Source organism: Phodopus roborovskii, unplaced genomic scaffold, assembly GCF_943737965.1.
Source record: "Phodopus roborovskii unplaced genomic scaffold, PHOROB, whole genome shotgun sequence".
Classification (NCBI taxonomy): Eukaryota; Metazoa; Chordata; class Mammalia; order Rodentia; family Cricetidae; genus Phodopus; species Phodopus roborovskii.
The window spans coordinates 34020233-34034917 of record NW_026126480.1 but is presented as its reverse complement, the minus strand read 5'-3'; the positions used below and the strand labels follow the sequence as shown (position 1 = coordinate 34034917).

Sequence of the window (14685 nt, the reverse complement as noted above, 5' to 3'; positions counted from 1 at the left end):
GTTCTAGCCCTCACTGGAGTTTGAAAATGGTACAGCCCGGTGGTATGCAGTGCCCTGTAGTGGTCTAAGTCAGTTAACATGCCAAAAAGAAAACACCAGGTTTGTGTATGTTTGTTTTTAATAAAAACCTGACTTGAGTGTGCAGTTGCCGTAGCCTGCCCTCTTGGTGGGCTTCTGTTCTCACAGTGGCACTTCCTGCTGCCAGCCAGCATTGCTCTCAAGAAACCTGAGAAGATATTTGCACATCAGGGAGACAGCAAGGTGGGCTGCTGTGGTTTCAGCTGGGCCTCTCCCACCCCTCAAAGCACCCTCTACCAGGTACTCCACAAGGGCACCAGGAAGCAGGCGGGAGACCTGTGGCACAGAGCTGTCACAGTTGCTACTTGTGTAAAGGGTAGATGGATGCCTGCTTTCAGTAAGAGTAGTTGTAGTGGAATCTATACTAATAGGTCACCAGTAAAATTCTGCTAACAAGTTTGCATATTCTGTGACGATTCATGCTGACATTGAGAACTCAACCATGGTGGGAAAGTGGCAGTGTGGAGCAGTGCTGCACAGCAGGCCTCTGGCCAGGGGATGTGCTTGCATGGCTGGACTGTGCATGGGGTGGCAGTGCTCATGGGCAGAGGCAGGGCAGTTAGGTGCTGTGCAGTGAGATGCCATCCTGTTTTGGTGCAGCTGAATAGACTTGCTGGCTAGCATGTCTGTCTTCATTTGTTAAACAGTGGTTGCAGCATGCTTGGAAGAAAACCAAACAAAAATACCTGAATCTATTTGTTAACTGCACTGGTTAGTTTCGTGTCAACTTGATACAAGCTGGAACTATTTGTGAAGAGGGAACATCAATTGACAAAATGCCCAGACCAGATTGACCAGTAGACGAGTCTGTGGTGCTTTTCCCCTGCTAATTGAATGGGAATGGGAAGGCCCAGCTCACTGTGGGAGGTGCTACCCTCGGGCTGGTGTCCTGGGTGCAATAGGAAAGCAGATTAAGTCATGAGAAACAAGCCAGTAAGCAGCTCCCCTCCACATCCTCTGCTTCAGTTTCTTCTTTCAGGTTTCTGCCTTGAGTTCTTGCCCAGACTTTCCTCACTGATGGACTGTGATGTGAAACTATAAGCTGAAATAAGCCCTTTCTTCCCAGGTTGCTTTGGTCATGGTATTTTATCATAGCAGTAGAACCCCAACTAAAACAGGAAAATCCATCTCCTAATCCCAGCCTAGAGTCAGTCTGCCAGGTGCCAGGCACCAGGCAGTCTGCATTCCTCTTTCTTGACTTGACCCCTGAAGATGGAGGATTCAAGTTAGACAGTTGTGAGCCCAGGCACTTTTTCTTAATGTTGCATGGAAGAACAACCATAGTAGGTGGCAACCAATGCAGGACATCCTCCCCTCCCCACTGAACCAAAAGGGTGGCCCTGTGCGATTATGATTCAGATGAATTCTATGCTTAATGAAAGGCTTCACCTTTCACCTTGTCCCTCCCAGCATGGCACACTGCCAAACTCTGGTGTTCTCATTTTTGTGTGCACATGTCTAGGGGTCAAGGTAGCCTTTTCCCTAGGACTGATGAGTGATGCACGCTGAAGGAGGAAAACCTAGAGCCCCATGCAGCCCTTGTGTCTGTCTTTCTTGCCAGCTTTTCCTTTGTTCCAGCTCAGTGGTTCTCAACCTGTGAGTTGAGATTCCTTCAGGGTTTGGACAGTCTTCTTACAGATACCAGATATCCTTCTCATCAGATGTTTGCATTATGATCTGCAACAGCAGCAAAATTACAGTTATGAAGTAGCAGTGAAATAATTTTGTGGTTTGGGGACACCACAACATGAGGAGCTGTATTAAAGATCATAACATTAAGAAGGTTGAGAACCACTGTGCCAGCTGAAGAGTCTGAGACAGCTCTGCCCAGCACTTGGATCTGTGGCAGGGCCTGGCTTGCTGGTAAACTCAGTAGAGCTGCTTTCTTGCCGTCACGGGACAAGTTGGCTCACAATGGTTTGGTCCCCAGGGGCTGATTTTTACTCTTATTTTCTCTGCCTAAAAATAGCATTTTCTATCTTTGGTACCTCATTTAAAACAAAAATACTTGTTGGCTGGAGGTTAGGGCAGCAGACTTCCTGGCCTCCTGCTGTTAGGGTAAGGTGTGCAGTGAACTGTAGCCCCACAGCCTGTAGAAGCAGGTTCTGATTTAGTAGGAAGTTCATCAGGAAAGGCAGACTAAGAAAGGGAGAAAATGCATCTAAGCCACAGAAAAGTGGTCTGTCTCAGTGGACTAAACTCCAGTCAGAGAGGCATGCTTTGGTTAGTGTGATCCCACCCCATAAAGCTGGGCTCCAGCCTCTAATTCCTTCTCTGTCAGGCATGCCCTGATAGAGAAGCAGTAGAGCTCACCCCTCACGGGCCTCTTCTGCAGCCCATGCTGGGTGGGACCAGTCAATGACTATACCAGAGGAGTGGGGCTGGACTGGTGTCAGCTACTTAGCTTCCAGTGCAGCATCTCTGACTTCAGTAGCCCCTCTGATGCCTTCATCCGGGGTGCTGTGGTTTTTGTGCTGCACTCCCTTCCTCTAGCAGAGCCCCTTTTTGTGCCTAAAGTGGTGCGATGATGCTGGGGTCTGGTGTGGGCGGGCCTCAGATTTTCTCTACTGAGGATGTATGGCTTAGTTCCCAGGACTCAGGATCTGGAGTCTGGCAGGCCATCTCCATGTCCAAGTTAGGGAAACTCTGAGCAAGTTGTTTACTCTCTTTAGGCAACCAGTGTATAAAGAAGATATTAATAATAACACCTGGCAGGGTGGTTGTAATGATGAATGCCCCCACCAGTGCCCATTGCCCTGCAGGCTGTAAGGTGCATTACAGTTACATGATCATAGCCTAGAAGAAAAGCAGATGCCTGCATGACAAGTAAAGAAATAGATCCTGGTTAGGCCTAGAGCCTGCTTTCCTTGTAGAGGGGCACTCGATACTGCCAGCTGTGGGTTGATGCCATTGGGGAAGCAGCCTCTGATTAGCTTGTGTGACCCTCGGTGTTTGAAGTATATGCCATTATTTTCAGTAGGTTCAAGATTCTAAAGAGTGGTTTGGTGTGAGTCATGGCAATTCTCTTAAATCCTTCACAGTAGGATTTCATGATTGGTAATAGTTGCCTTAGAGTCACATGGTACAGTATCTCTTTCTTCCTATGCGCTCAGAATATGGGACACAATGCTTTATCCCTGTGACTTTGCAGGTTTGTAGACTGTAGTTTCTTGACCAAGACCTCCCAGAGCAATAGAGGTAGACCAGTGACCATTCACTGTTCAAATACTACAGGGTGGAAAGCACCACCATGTGTAACCTTGACACTGAGTGGCAGCATCCCCAATTTTGATAGCACAAGAGACCCCAGTGCTGACTAGATTAGAATGGAGTGTCCCAGGAGGCTTTTGGGAGGACCTGGGGCTGCTTGACATCTGGGACCAGGCACAAAACACATGCAAGAGTAGTCTTCCCATTCCTAGTGGCTACTGGGCTGGCAGCATAACCAGTTTGTCCTTGTCCTAGCACATATCTACAGCCTGGGTTCTGGGTCCCCTTCTGGTTGACTTGAGCTCTTGGCTTCTCAGGGGCCTCCTGTATCTGCTTTTCTGAATAGAAGTCCCTAGAATTACTCAAACCCAAGCTACATGATAGGGAAAGACAGCTTGAAGAAGAGAGGAGGGTGTGGTCTTGGTCTTGATTGGCTGTGAGATAGCCAGGCATTATCAGATGACTCCTGCCTGGGTGGGTGGCCAGATGTGGTAATTGGTGGCCATGCAGAGGTACTGCTTGAGAACCATGGAGGGCTGAGCTGGGAACTCTGGCTAGTCTCATTAGGGATGAGCCTGGCTAGGAGGTTGTGGAGAATAGAGGATGCTGTTGAGAGCTGTGTAGGTCAGCTGGAGTGGTTGAGAGAGGGTTGGAGGTAAAAGCATGTATTGGCCTTCAGAAATGAAAAAGAAAATAAGATCAGAGAAGCAGGTCTCTGCTACTGTCCCTATTGCTACCAAATAGCAAAGCCAAATTGGAGACAGTGAGGGTGTGGGGACCTGTTGAACACAAGGTCATCAGTAGAGGCAGCTACATGGATGTGGCCCATCTAGAGGGTTGTGTGAAAAGAGGGTTGAATCTCATCTCGCCCCCAGGGTACTTGGAAAGTACAGTTTGCTAGAGTGCCTTTGATCTGCCCACAGAGTACATTTTTCTGAATGACACCTTGAGGTTCTCCTTTGATGGAAAATATGAACTGTCCCTTTCAGAGTGAGGTGAGACTTATCACTTATGTCACATGGGGTGGACAGAGATGATTCTGTTTACAAGGTATATTGTCATGCAGTGAGAGGTGATGATGTGGAAGAAACTCAACGTAATAGAATTGATGTTATAAAGGACTCACTAATAGATTTGCATAGGAAACCTTAAGTCACACAGTGGAATTTTGAGTTCTGCCTCCAAAATACCCAAACTTAAGTAGTCTGCTAACCAGGCCTGTTGGAGATAAGGGAAATTTAGGGTGCTAGGATGTTAATGTTTGTTCACCAGGATGGACCAACCTTTAGGCTCCATCCCCATAACAAAGGACACAGCACTGCACTGATGCAGAACCAGTAGTTAGAACTGTCCCCAAAGAATAGCAGCTCAAGGGGCAGTGCAGGGTCCCAACATCAACAGTCCCGGTTGCATTAAATCCCTGTGCTCTTAGCAGGAAAAGCACTATTCTGCCAGGTGGGCAAGATGGACCTGGGCAGCAACTATTAGAAAAGAACAACACTGGTAGACTCAAGAGCTATTTCTATCTTTTCTTTGTAAACCTCCCATCTGCCCAAGTGGACAGACTTGCAGTCTCCTGTCTCTGTTTAAATTGTTCAAAGTGTTCCTTGGGGCTGGAACCTGAAAGAAATTTATGGATGACAAAGTATGTAAATTGCATAAGCCCACAGTTAGTGTGACCTGTTCAAGGCCAGCTCTTCCTTGTGCATCAGCCAGAGCCAGGCATACTGGTCTTTCATTCCAAAGCATGTGAGTGATTCCTCCCTGGAAAGGCATGCCATTTCTATTAAAGTGGGTCTTGAACACCTGATTCTTTTGCCAGAGTCAGTGTCAGTCTTCCAGAGTTGGTGCTTGAGGGTCAGAAAGGGTCCTCAACCTGTATTGGCCATGGACTGTGTGTACCGCCCTCTCACATGCCAAGGAAGGCACTTCATGAGAAGCCCTTTGCATTGGCTCTTGTGATAGAAGGCAGCAGTGGGAGGTGCGAATGTTGGTTCTGAGTCCTGGCTTCCTTCCCCATCACTGTTTTTCACCTATTAACTACTATTGATTTTTTATTTAATTTGCATTTATTAAAAAAGAAAAGGAAAAGAAAGGCAATGCAAACATATGTATGTTACTATTACAGTGGTGATCTGTCATTATCTCCACTGCCTGTTCTTTGGTGACCCAGTGAGCCTGGGTCCTTATATGCCTTTAATAAAGTATGTCCTCTGCTACCAATATGACCTTTTGTTTTTAAACTGTCTTCATTTTCATTACACAAGGTTAGAAATGCCTGCTTTCTGGAGGAAGCCAACTGGCCACAGCTTAGGTCCCTGTGATGACCTTTTTTAGATGAGTGTCCTTCTTAGTCTAGCCTTAGTCATCTATGCAGAGCAGGGGAGCAACCTAGCCTTTTTCTCTGTGTGATTTTGTTGTTTCTGTATGGTTTTCAACATGAGTGGTGGCATGTTTTTTGTTTGTTTGTTTGTTTTTTCTTACTTTTCCCCTAGAGTGATTTTTTTTTTTAAAAAAATTAAAACATTTTATTTAGTTTTGTTTTTGAGACAGGGTTTCTCTGTATAGCCCTGGCTGTCCTGAAACTTGCTCTGTAGAACTGGCTGACCTAAAACTCAGACCTACCTGCCTCTGCCTCCTGAGTGCTGGGATTAAAGGTGTGTGCCACCAATTCCCAACTTGAAGTTGTTTTAATAAATGAAAACAGTAATACTCTTGGCTTGAAAGTGTCACACGATGGAAGTATAATTCCAGCATTCAAAGCTGGCTGTCTGCCTTCTCTGTGTCAAAGAAGGTTCTGCTGCCTGTAGAAGGGCTAGGTCTCTGAGCTGGGACAGTGTAAAATGTGTCCCCCTCTCTTTGCAGGCTTTCCTGTTCCTCCTCACCAGCTAATTAATGTCTATTCACCTGAGTCCTCTGCAGTAGTGGTTCTGGATTTATACCCCTCCTCAGACTCAGGGCTCCTGAGGAGCCTCCTTCTGGCATAGCATGAGGTTCTGCTAGAGTTAGGCTCCCACAGATCATACCAGCCTAGCCTGTGCCCAGAGGGGTGCTGGGTCCTGAGCAGGGTCAGTTTGGGCTATGGCTCCAAGGAATCTGTTCAGAACAGGGCCTCTTATGCTATGGCTGCTTCACGGGCCTCTCTTACCCTGCTGTGGCTCTTTACTTAGGCCTGGGCTGGTCCAGGGTCTGCAGGTGTGTCTTGGATGGCTTCCTTGAAGGAGAAAATTGTGGAGCTCTGGGGATGAAGATTGGGGACAGAGGAGGTCTAAGATAGCAATCTCCGGGGCCGTTCTGCCTCATTGCACCCTCTCTGTCTCGGCTTATCTCTGAGCACTCCATGAAGAAAGAAACCACACAGCATTGGCATTGGCCCAAGAGAGCCCAAACATTTCTGGCTGGGCTGCCAGTGAGGTCATGTGCCAGAGTGATTGAAACAGGTTGTGTGTACTCTTTTGACGAACCAACCCCCACCCCACCTCTACCCGCTTATTTCCAGGAAATGCTACTGTAGATAAGCTGGAGGACTTCATCAACAATATCAACAGTGTCTTGGAGTCCTTGTATATTGAGATAAAGAAAGGAGTCACGGAAGATGATGGGAGACCCATTTATGCTCTGGTATGTGTGAGAAAGTGCCCTCTAGTGGCATTTTGGGAAACTGGAGCAGAGGGCTCTACAGGTGGCTCATTCCTGATCCACTCTTGAGAGGGAGGAGAAAGCTGGTGGTGATCAACTTTGTGGTGAAGACCCAGCCTGATCCCTCTGCAATTTATTTTTAGGTGAATCTTGCTACAACTTCAGTTTCCAAAATGGCCACGGATTTTGCAGAGAACGAGCTGGACTTGTTTAGAAAGGCTGTGAGTACAGTAGCTTTCCCTGCTACTTTTGGCTGTACTTCTAATGGGAGGAAATAGAAACTGCGGTCATGGAGGTCACTGTCATGCTCCCTAGCTTCCTGGGTCTCACAGGGAATGACAGGCCTTAAACCACATGCCAAACAAATCACCTGAGAGCTTGTTGGAATGCATGGTTGCAGTCCCTGCCTGAGAATGCTGAACCCAAACCTGCACTGAATGTTGACTGGCCAGGGTCCTGTTCTTCTAAGCTTTGGAGCAGTTTGCTCAGCCCAACACCGTGCATCTCAGTCCTGGAAACATATAAATAACAGTTATTGGGAAGGTAAGAAAGGAGTGCCCCTCTGGCCCAGGACAGGTAGACTTTCTAGTTCTGTGGTTTTATGATGATCTGGGCTGTCAGCAGAGGTGTGGAGAATAAGGCTGGGACACACCTGGGCATACATAGAACACCTGGCACCTGTCCTGCCACAGATAAAAGTCTTAGGGAATATGCCTAGCCCGTCCAAGCCCTTGCTGCCTCTCCTGACCCACACTGGCTCTGATTCTCCACCTCTCAGTGAGGAGAGATGCTGCCTCATGTACCCAGACAATTCATTTTTCTCCTCCTTCCGGGAGATGGTAGCAGGGCAGGAACCCTATTCTGGGGTGGCATGACAGGAGTGGTCATCTTATCAGTTAGAGTGGACATATCTCCTGATATATATTATAAATTATCTTGCTGAAGAGCTGTCTGTGGGCCTGTGTTCCCAGGGTTGGGGCTGTTTTAGCCCATCTCTGCCAGGGCTAGCAGGTGGCTTAGGTCCTGTGTTTGCTATCCCAGTAGATGAAGGAGGTACCTCTTTCTCTTGCAGTTAGAACTGATTGTTGACTCAGAAACTGGCTTTGCTTCTTCTACAAACATTTTGAACCTGGTTGATCAACTCAAAGGCAAAAAGATGAGGAAGAAGGAAGCGGAGCAGGTGCTGCAGAAATTCGTGCAGAGCAAGTGGCTGATTGAGGTACCTGATGGCCTTCCATCTGGTTCACTTGAAAGTACACAACGGTTTTTCTTCCAAATCCATCCATATGCATATCCACCTAATGTCAGTGGAGCCAGGCGGGTCCCTTCCTTCTCTGCTGTAAGCTTTTGTGACCTATGAAGAGTTCCTGTGTTTCCTGACACTCACATGGTCTGTCTTGGGTGCTGCAGTCACAAGTGAAAAAGGCCAGAGAATCACTGAAGGATTCATTCTATCCCTGGTGCAGACAGAGTTATCGTGCGGGGGTTTGAGTGAGGATAGCCCCTACCAGCCAGTTCATATGTTTGACTGCTTGGTCCCGGTGAGTGGAACTGTCTGGAAAAGATTAGGAGGTATGGTATGGTCTTGCTGGAGGAGGTGTGTCACTGGGGGGTGGGCTTTGAGGTTTTAAAAGTCTCCCATCATCCCCAGTGTGCTCTCTGCCTCCTGCTTATGGATCAAGATGTAAGCTGTCAACTATTGCTCCAGTGCCAAGCCTGTCTGCCACAGTGGTCATGGTCCTAACCCTCAGAACTGTGAGCTCCAAATTAAATGCTTTCTTCTGTAAGTTTCCTCAGTCACAGCAATGACAAAGTAAGATAAAGGACAATTTGCTGGGATGAGCATGGCCCAAAACTTGCCTGGGTCTGATCCCTGGTGCAGGTGACTGCTCTTTCATTCCTGTACCTGGGGAGAAATGAATCCTGGTATAAAAGGACAAGTGTGAGAGTGTTAAGTACCTTGCTGGGCCTCCTGCCATAGGAGGCTTTTAGAGTGCCTGTTGTGATGGCATTGTTGGCATGACCTTGCTGAGGTCCAGTGCTCTGGTCCTAGCACTTGCTACACTGACCATAGAGGTACAAAGAGAACATGTAGACACATGGGTTTCTCTCCCATGGGTCTGGGAGAGAAACAGGCTGTGTGATGAAGCCTCCTGGCTGGACTCAGGTTGGCCAGGTTGATCACAACTCTGCCCCTTGAGAGCCCCAGCCCTCATCTGCTAGCAGAACTACATCGTCTCTCACTTCTTCCCTGGGACGTCAGACCCAGAGCCTGAGACTGCTGTATGTGGCTTCAGTTGCCATTAACTTCCCTTCTGGGAAGCTTGCTTGGATTCTAACTGGCTATCACTGGGAAGAGAGGCTGGAGTGGCCTTGGGGAGTGAGGGCCAGCTTGGGGACATCCTGTGTGTCCTGTGAAGGTGTGTTGACCACACCTTTGTGATTTGCTTATGTTGACACCCTGCTGTCAGAAGCCCAGATAACAAGCCTGGTTAGGTGCCTGTAGCGCAAATCAGTGACTCTCAGTTTCTTGTCCTCTGGGCTGGGCTTGTCAATGTGGAATGTTCTTGGTGTGCTCTCTTTGAGACAAACTTTTTGAAAGCAGGGGTTCTGACTTCATTGCCCTGTTGCAGAATGTGCCTGACACCTGTAGTGCTCAATAAATCTTGCTGAATGGGTGCCTGGGCTAGCAGATGAAGCTAGAGACAGTGTACTTGAAACTTACAGATGGTAGTAGAAAAGCTTGCTCACTGTGGCAGGGTGGCTGTGTGTTCCGTGGGATCGACTGAAGGACAGATGACTGGGTTACTGAATGGTCCCTGACAAGCCTTCCCCGGGCAGCCGGTTCCTTGATCAGGGGGACTGAATTTTAGAGTCATCTCTGGCCTCAGATATGCAGTCTTCATCTGCTAAAGAAGGCTTCCCACATAGGGCTCAAGGGCACTTTTCCTTTCTGGGGGCTCTGGCTTGGCTCTGGGGTACTGTCAGCTGGGAGGCCCACTGGGAGGCTCTGGACTGGAGGGTGGTAAGTGCAGGCATCAGAGCCTGGTCCACTACTGACTAACCACATCTCCCTACATGCTAGGTTCCTGCCTTCTAGTGGGGTTTGGCCTCAAGAGCAGGGGAAGGTGGGTCAGGAAGCTGGCTAAGTAGTGGGCCTGCCACTATGGATCTGGGATCCACAAGCACCCTCTCCCACCATGTGGTGGGTTGGGAGGGAACCGAAGCGTGTGACTGTCCCAAACTCGTCAGCTCTTGCTTGTCAAAGACAGTGACAGGAGGAGGACTGTTGGGACTGCCATCTCAGCCTCCCTCTACTACAGTGCCATCTTTTTATGTGGCCTGAGCTGTCAGCTTCCCTCTGCCCACTTCACATGCCCAGGACCACCGAGACTCCATGCTAGCTCTTCTAGCTTCCCATCAATGAAGCAAGATAGCCCCTCCAGCAGATTGCCTCTGCCTGATAGGTGGCGGTGTTTGCTACATAGTTATATAGCTACATAGTTATGTTTCCTGGCCTTCCTGGGGTGTGGATTGTGTGCAGACTGGGGACCAGGAGGCCTGGCTTCCTTTGTAGGCTCTGCCACTCACACTGATACGGGGCCTCTGTCCTGCTTCATTCGTAAAGTGACAGGGCTGGCAGTGATGTGGGAGCAGTGGTGGGAAGGGTAGGAAAGTGGGCACCTGGCTGGGGCTGTCTTGGGTCACTCAGCGGGATACTGCCTCTCTTACGTGGCCTCAGTCTTCCTTTGCTGAAGACACTACTGTGACTCACTTGAGGAGCAGCTGTGAAGATGGTCTTTTACATCCGTAAAAGCTAAGAGATGGTCTGAGGGTGAGGATCCTCCCCTCCACTGTCCTTTTGATCTCTATTTTAGTTTCTCTTTCTTGAGGTTTGGTTAAGGGGACATTGCTGACATTAATTGGCTGGGATTGGTGACAGCCTACAGCGACTAGAGCATCTAGACCTTGTCCTCTTGCACTCTAGGTTGTGGGATCAGGGAGTCAGCACTGAGCCAGCATGTATTGTGTCTCTGCAGAAGGAGGGGGAGTTCACCTTGCATGGCCGGGCCATCTTGGAGATGGAACAGTTCATCCGAGAGACCTACCCGGATGCTGTGAAGATATGCAACATCTGCCACGGCCTCCTTATCCAGGTACTGATGATACAGTGGGAGCTGGATCCTGATGCTCAGCTCCACTGGGCCTCCACTGTTGTAGCCACCAGGAGCAGGCACCTTCTGGACAGGCCATGACACACTCCCCTGCTGGTGCATCCCTAGATCTCCCCCTGGCCATTCAGTTCCTAGCCCAAGGTGCTGGTGGGTGTTGGATGATAACTTTTCAGTAGAAAGGGTCCCTGGAACTAGAGTTACAGTTGGTTAAAAGCCACCCAGTATAGATGCTGGGTACCAAACATGGGTCCTCCGCAAGAGCTGAGTGTGCTCCTAACCACTGAGCAGCTCTCTCTCCAAATTCAGCACAGCTATATCACAACACAGATGCAAAACTTCATTTTACTGGTTGTAATGGCTATCCTTGGCTGCCAACTTGACTGTATCTGGAATTAACTAAAACCCAAGTAGTTTAAGTCTTGGTGGCTCTATGACAAATGTCTATCTGTCCCCACCATTCAGTTTTGCAGGGTGGGTGGCCACACTTTTTTATCTTGGGCAACCAGGCTCCATGCTGAGCTTCTGCATGACTATCCACGGGTGTCTGATGTTTCCATGGTCAGACTCTTAGAGGTGGAGTCTGTGGCTTACCCCAGGCTTGTGTTGATCCTAAGCATGTGATACATGTTGCCACTGGGCTTACTGAAAAGCTCTAGGTCTATGCCTCCCACTGGGGAGAATCTCTGAGTAGTGAGCCTGAGTCTGGAGCTACAGAGGCTTGGTGGGGAGTGTGGTTTTCGGCTTCTCCCACCTATGTTCACTTGTTCAAAATTGTGTAGTACGGATCTGCAGTAGGGCTTGGGTTATTACTAACATTAAGTTGGAGTTTGGAAGTTTGGACCCTACAACCCTGCAGCTTTCTGGATGTTTGTGAAGTTGAGGGATGTTCTGGCTCCATGGTCATCAGCCTTTCTTGTTTCAGGGTCAAAGCTGTGAGACATGTGGTATTAGGATGCATTTGCCTTGCGTGGCCAAGTACTTCCAGTCTACCTCTGAACCACGCTGTCCCCACTGTAATGACTTCTGGCCCCATGACATACCAGGTACATGGCCTCTGGAGTGCCCGTGGGATGGGGTGGCCTTGTAACAGGCTGTCTGTGAACCTCAGCTCTTAGGCTGGGCATCAAGAGCACCCTTGGAGGGCGGGCTGAGAAGGACTCTGAGCATGAAGACCAGTGTTGGTGACCTTGATGAAGCAGAGGTGAAAGCTGCCTGCCTGCCTTGTTCTAAAGGGCTCTAGAATGCACTAGAAACCTCAAGGCTTGTGAGAGTCCCAAACAAGGCCTTCCTTCCTCCTAGCCATCCAGAGACAGGGATGGGAAAGCCACTTCCCAGCTCCCTCAGTGAGCTTTGCTGCCTGGCTCACGTGCTGGGGGAGGAGGGTTAACAATGAGTGTTACAGTCAGGACAGGTCCTCTTCATGGGGGCTAGCTATAGACATCAGCTGTGTTGTGTGATCAGTCTGTTCATCATGCTGCTCACTGTGTCTCCTTGCTGTTCTATACACAGAAGTCTTCGACCCTGAGAAGGACAGGGAGGCTGGCATCTCCAAGTCGAGCAGAAAGTCCTTGCGGACCCGTCAGCACTAGCTGCATCCTGTATGGTTCCAGCTGTTGGTGGGCTGACCCTCACAGCCCATTTAGACCAGAGACCTGGCCATCCACATGGCACATGAACTGCCTCCCTTGTTGATATTTGCTCTTAACACATTTTTAGTAAATGTTTTCTGATGGTTGCTATGTTCTGCAAACTAGAGCTTATGTGGGGCTGGGTTCCCCATGGTGAGGTGGGTGAACTCAGCGGCAGTCCTGGATCTGAGCCACTGTCAGCCCTGGGCAGGGCCTCTGTGTCTGGTTCAGGGTGGTTTTGTTATTGTTGCGGTTTTGCTCCATTAACTTGGCCTAGGTTTCCACAGCTACAGTACGACCTTACTGTGGCCCCAAGTACAGTAGCCCCCTGAAGGCTGGGCTGGGCTAGATTTGTGCTTTCCCATGGGGCTTTTTGTTCCCCATCTACCCACCAGTTATTTCGGCAAGTAGCCTGAGAGTCAGTCAAGCCTCCTTGTCCCTGGCATCAAGCTCTTGTTTTCCTGAAATCCTCTCCAGCCCTTGCACCTACACCACACTGCCCTCAAATCCTCTCCAGCCCTTGCACCTACACCACACTGCCCTCAGATCCTCTCCAGCCCTTGCGCCTATACCACACTGCCCTCAGATCCTCTCCAGCCCTTGCGCCTATATCACACTGCCCTCAGATCCTCTCCAGCCCTTGCATCTACACCACACTGCCCTCAGATCCTCTCCAGCCCTTGCTGTTAGCCCCAACAACTGGCTGTCCAAACCAGAGTACACCCCTCATCCTCAGCCCCTGCTCTGCCCCTGATTCCATCCTCCTTGGACATGCCACACCCTGCTGATTACAGATGGTTGGGTTGAATTAGGACTCACAGTGATGGTTCTCACCTCCTCACCTAGGCCTTCCTTCCTTCCTCAACCCCTCCCCTTTGGTCTCTGGGCTCACCACCACAAGGTCCTTCCTTGATCAACTCTTGCCACACTGTGGTTCCCTGCCTGCTTCTATTCTGCCCCAACATGTCAGAATCCATACTGGTCCAAATGAGGAAGGATGGCCACAGGTTCCTTCTGGAGGGGCTAGGGTGGTGGATCCAGTGATGTCACAGGTCACCCCACTTTTTACCTCTGCTGAACTCTGGCAAGAAAGCAGAACCCATCTAGAAAAGCCAGAGCTTGGAGATAGGGCCTTTGGGTGGGGAGCTTGAGTCCCTAGTTTCAGGATGCCCTGCACCTTCAGAGTCTTCATGGTGTAGTTTAGGGGCAGTCCCTGTTGTCATACCCTCAGGACTGCACTGGGTAAAGTGGCTTTCCACTCCATGCTTTGGGATGGTCAGCTGCCTTCCTGTCCCATGTTTCAGTGTTACAGTTCAGGCCATTCCTGAGGGTGAGCAAGGAGTTCTGGAGATAGCAGCTCTCTTGCTACCTAGCTCCCTGTCTCTGGTATTTTACCATGGTAGCAACCAGTTGTGTAAGCATCTCAAAGGAACTGATACTCCCCACACAAGGCCTTCACAATCCCAGATCCTAGTTTGTTGCTCATCTAGGCCTTTGCAGTCTGCCCTGCCCTCTCTGCCACTGACCTCTGGTCCCACTGGTGCCACTGGGTGGTGATCACTGACTAGACCAGGCCCCTCCTGCTTTTCCCGGCTCCCAGTCTTTCCGCTTCCCGGTCTTCGTCTATACTGTGGCTTTATCCCACTCCCAGCGATGATGCTGCGCCAGCTGTGTTCTTCCTTTCTCTTTCCCAGGCCTGGTTGTCCCTCTTGGGGCTTGTCCTAGTTTACTGCAATTGCTATGATAAATACCATGACCAAAAGGAACTTGGGAGGAAAGACTTTCTCCTTCTAGCTTTCAGTCTAACACGAAGGGTAGGAACTCAGGGTAGGGGAGAATTGGAGGCAGGAACTGAGGCAGAGGCCATGGGATGCTGCTTACTGTAGGCTTATTCTCTTGGCCTACTCAACCTGCTCTCATATAGAGCCCAGGACCACCTGCCCAGGGGTGACACT

The 14685-nt window shown here is 49.5% G+C and overlaps 1 protein-coding gene across 3 annotated transcripts in view; it reads left to right on the top strand.

Moving 5' to 3' along the window:
• Nsmce1 (NSE1 homolog, SMC5-SMC6 complex component) overlaps positions 1-12837 on the top strand; it is a 28914-nt gene extending 16077 nt beyond the window's left edge. For 2 of the 3 annotated variants that reach the window (XM_051192897.1, XM_051192896.1), the window contains exons 3-8: positions 6788-6909; positions 7071-7148; positions 8000-8146; positions 10968-11084; positions 12025-12145; positions 12612-12837. In XM_051192897.1, coding sequence (XP_051048854.1) covers positions 6788-6909; positions 7071-7148; positions 8000-8146; positions 10968-11084; positions 12025-12145; positions 12612-12691 — 665 coding nt within the window. In that variant the 3' untranslated portion in view covers positions 12692-12837. The remainder of the gene's footprint in view (positions 1-6787; positions 6910-7070; positions 7149-7999; positions 8147-10967; positions 11085-12024; positions 12146-12611) is intronic. The other variant, XM_051192898.1, reaches the window with a different exon arrangement.
• Positions 12838-14685: the final 1848 nt, after the last annotated feature.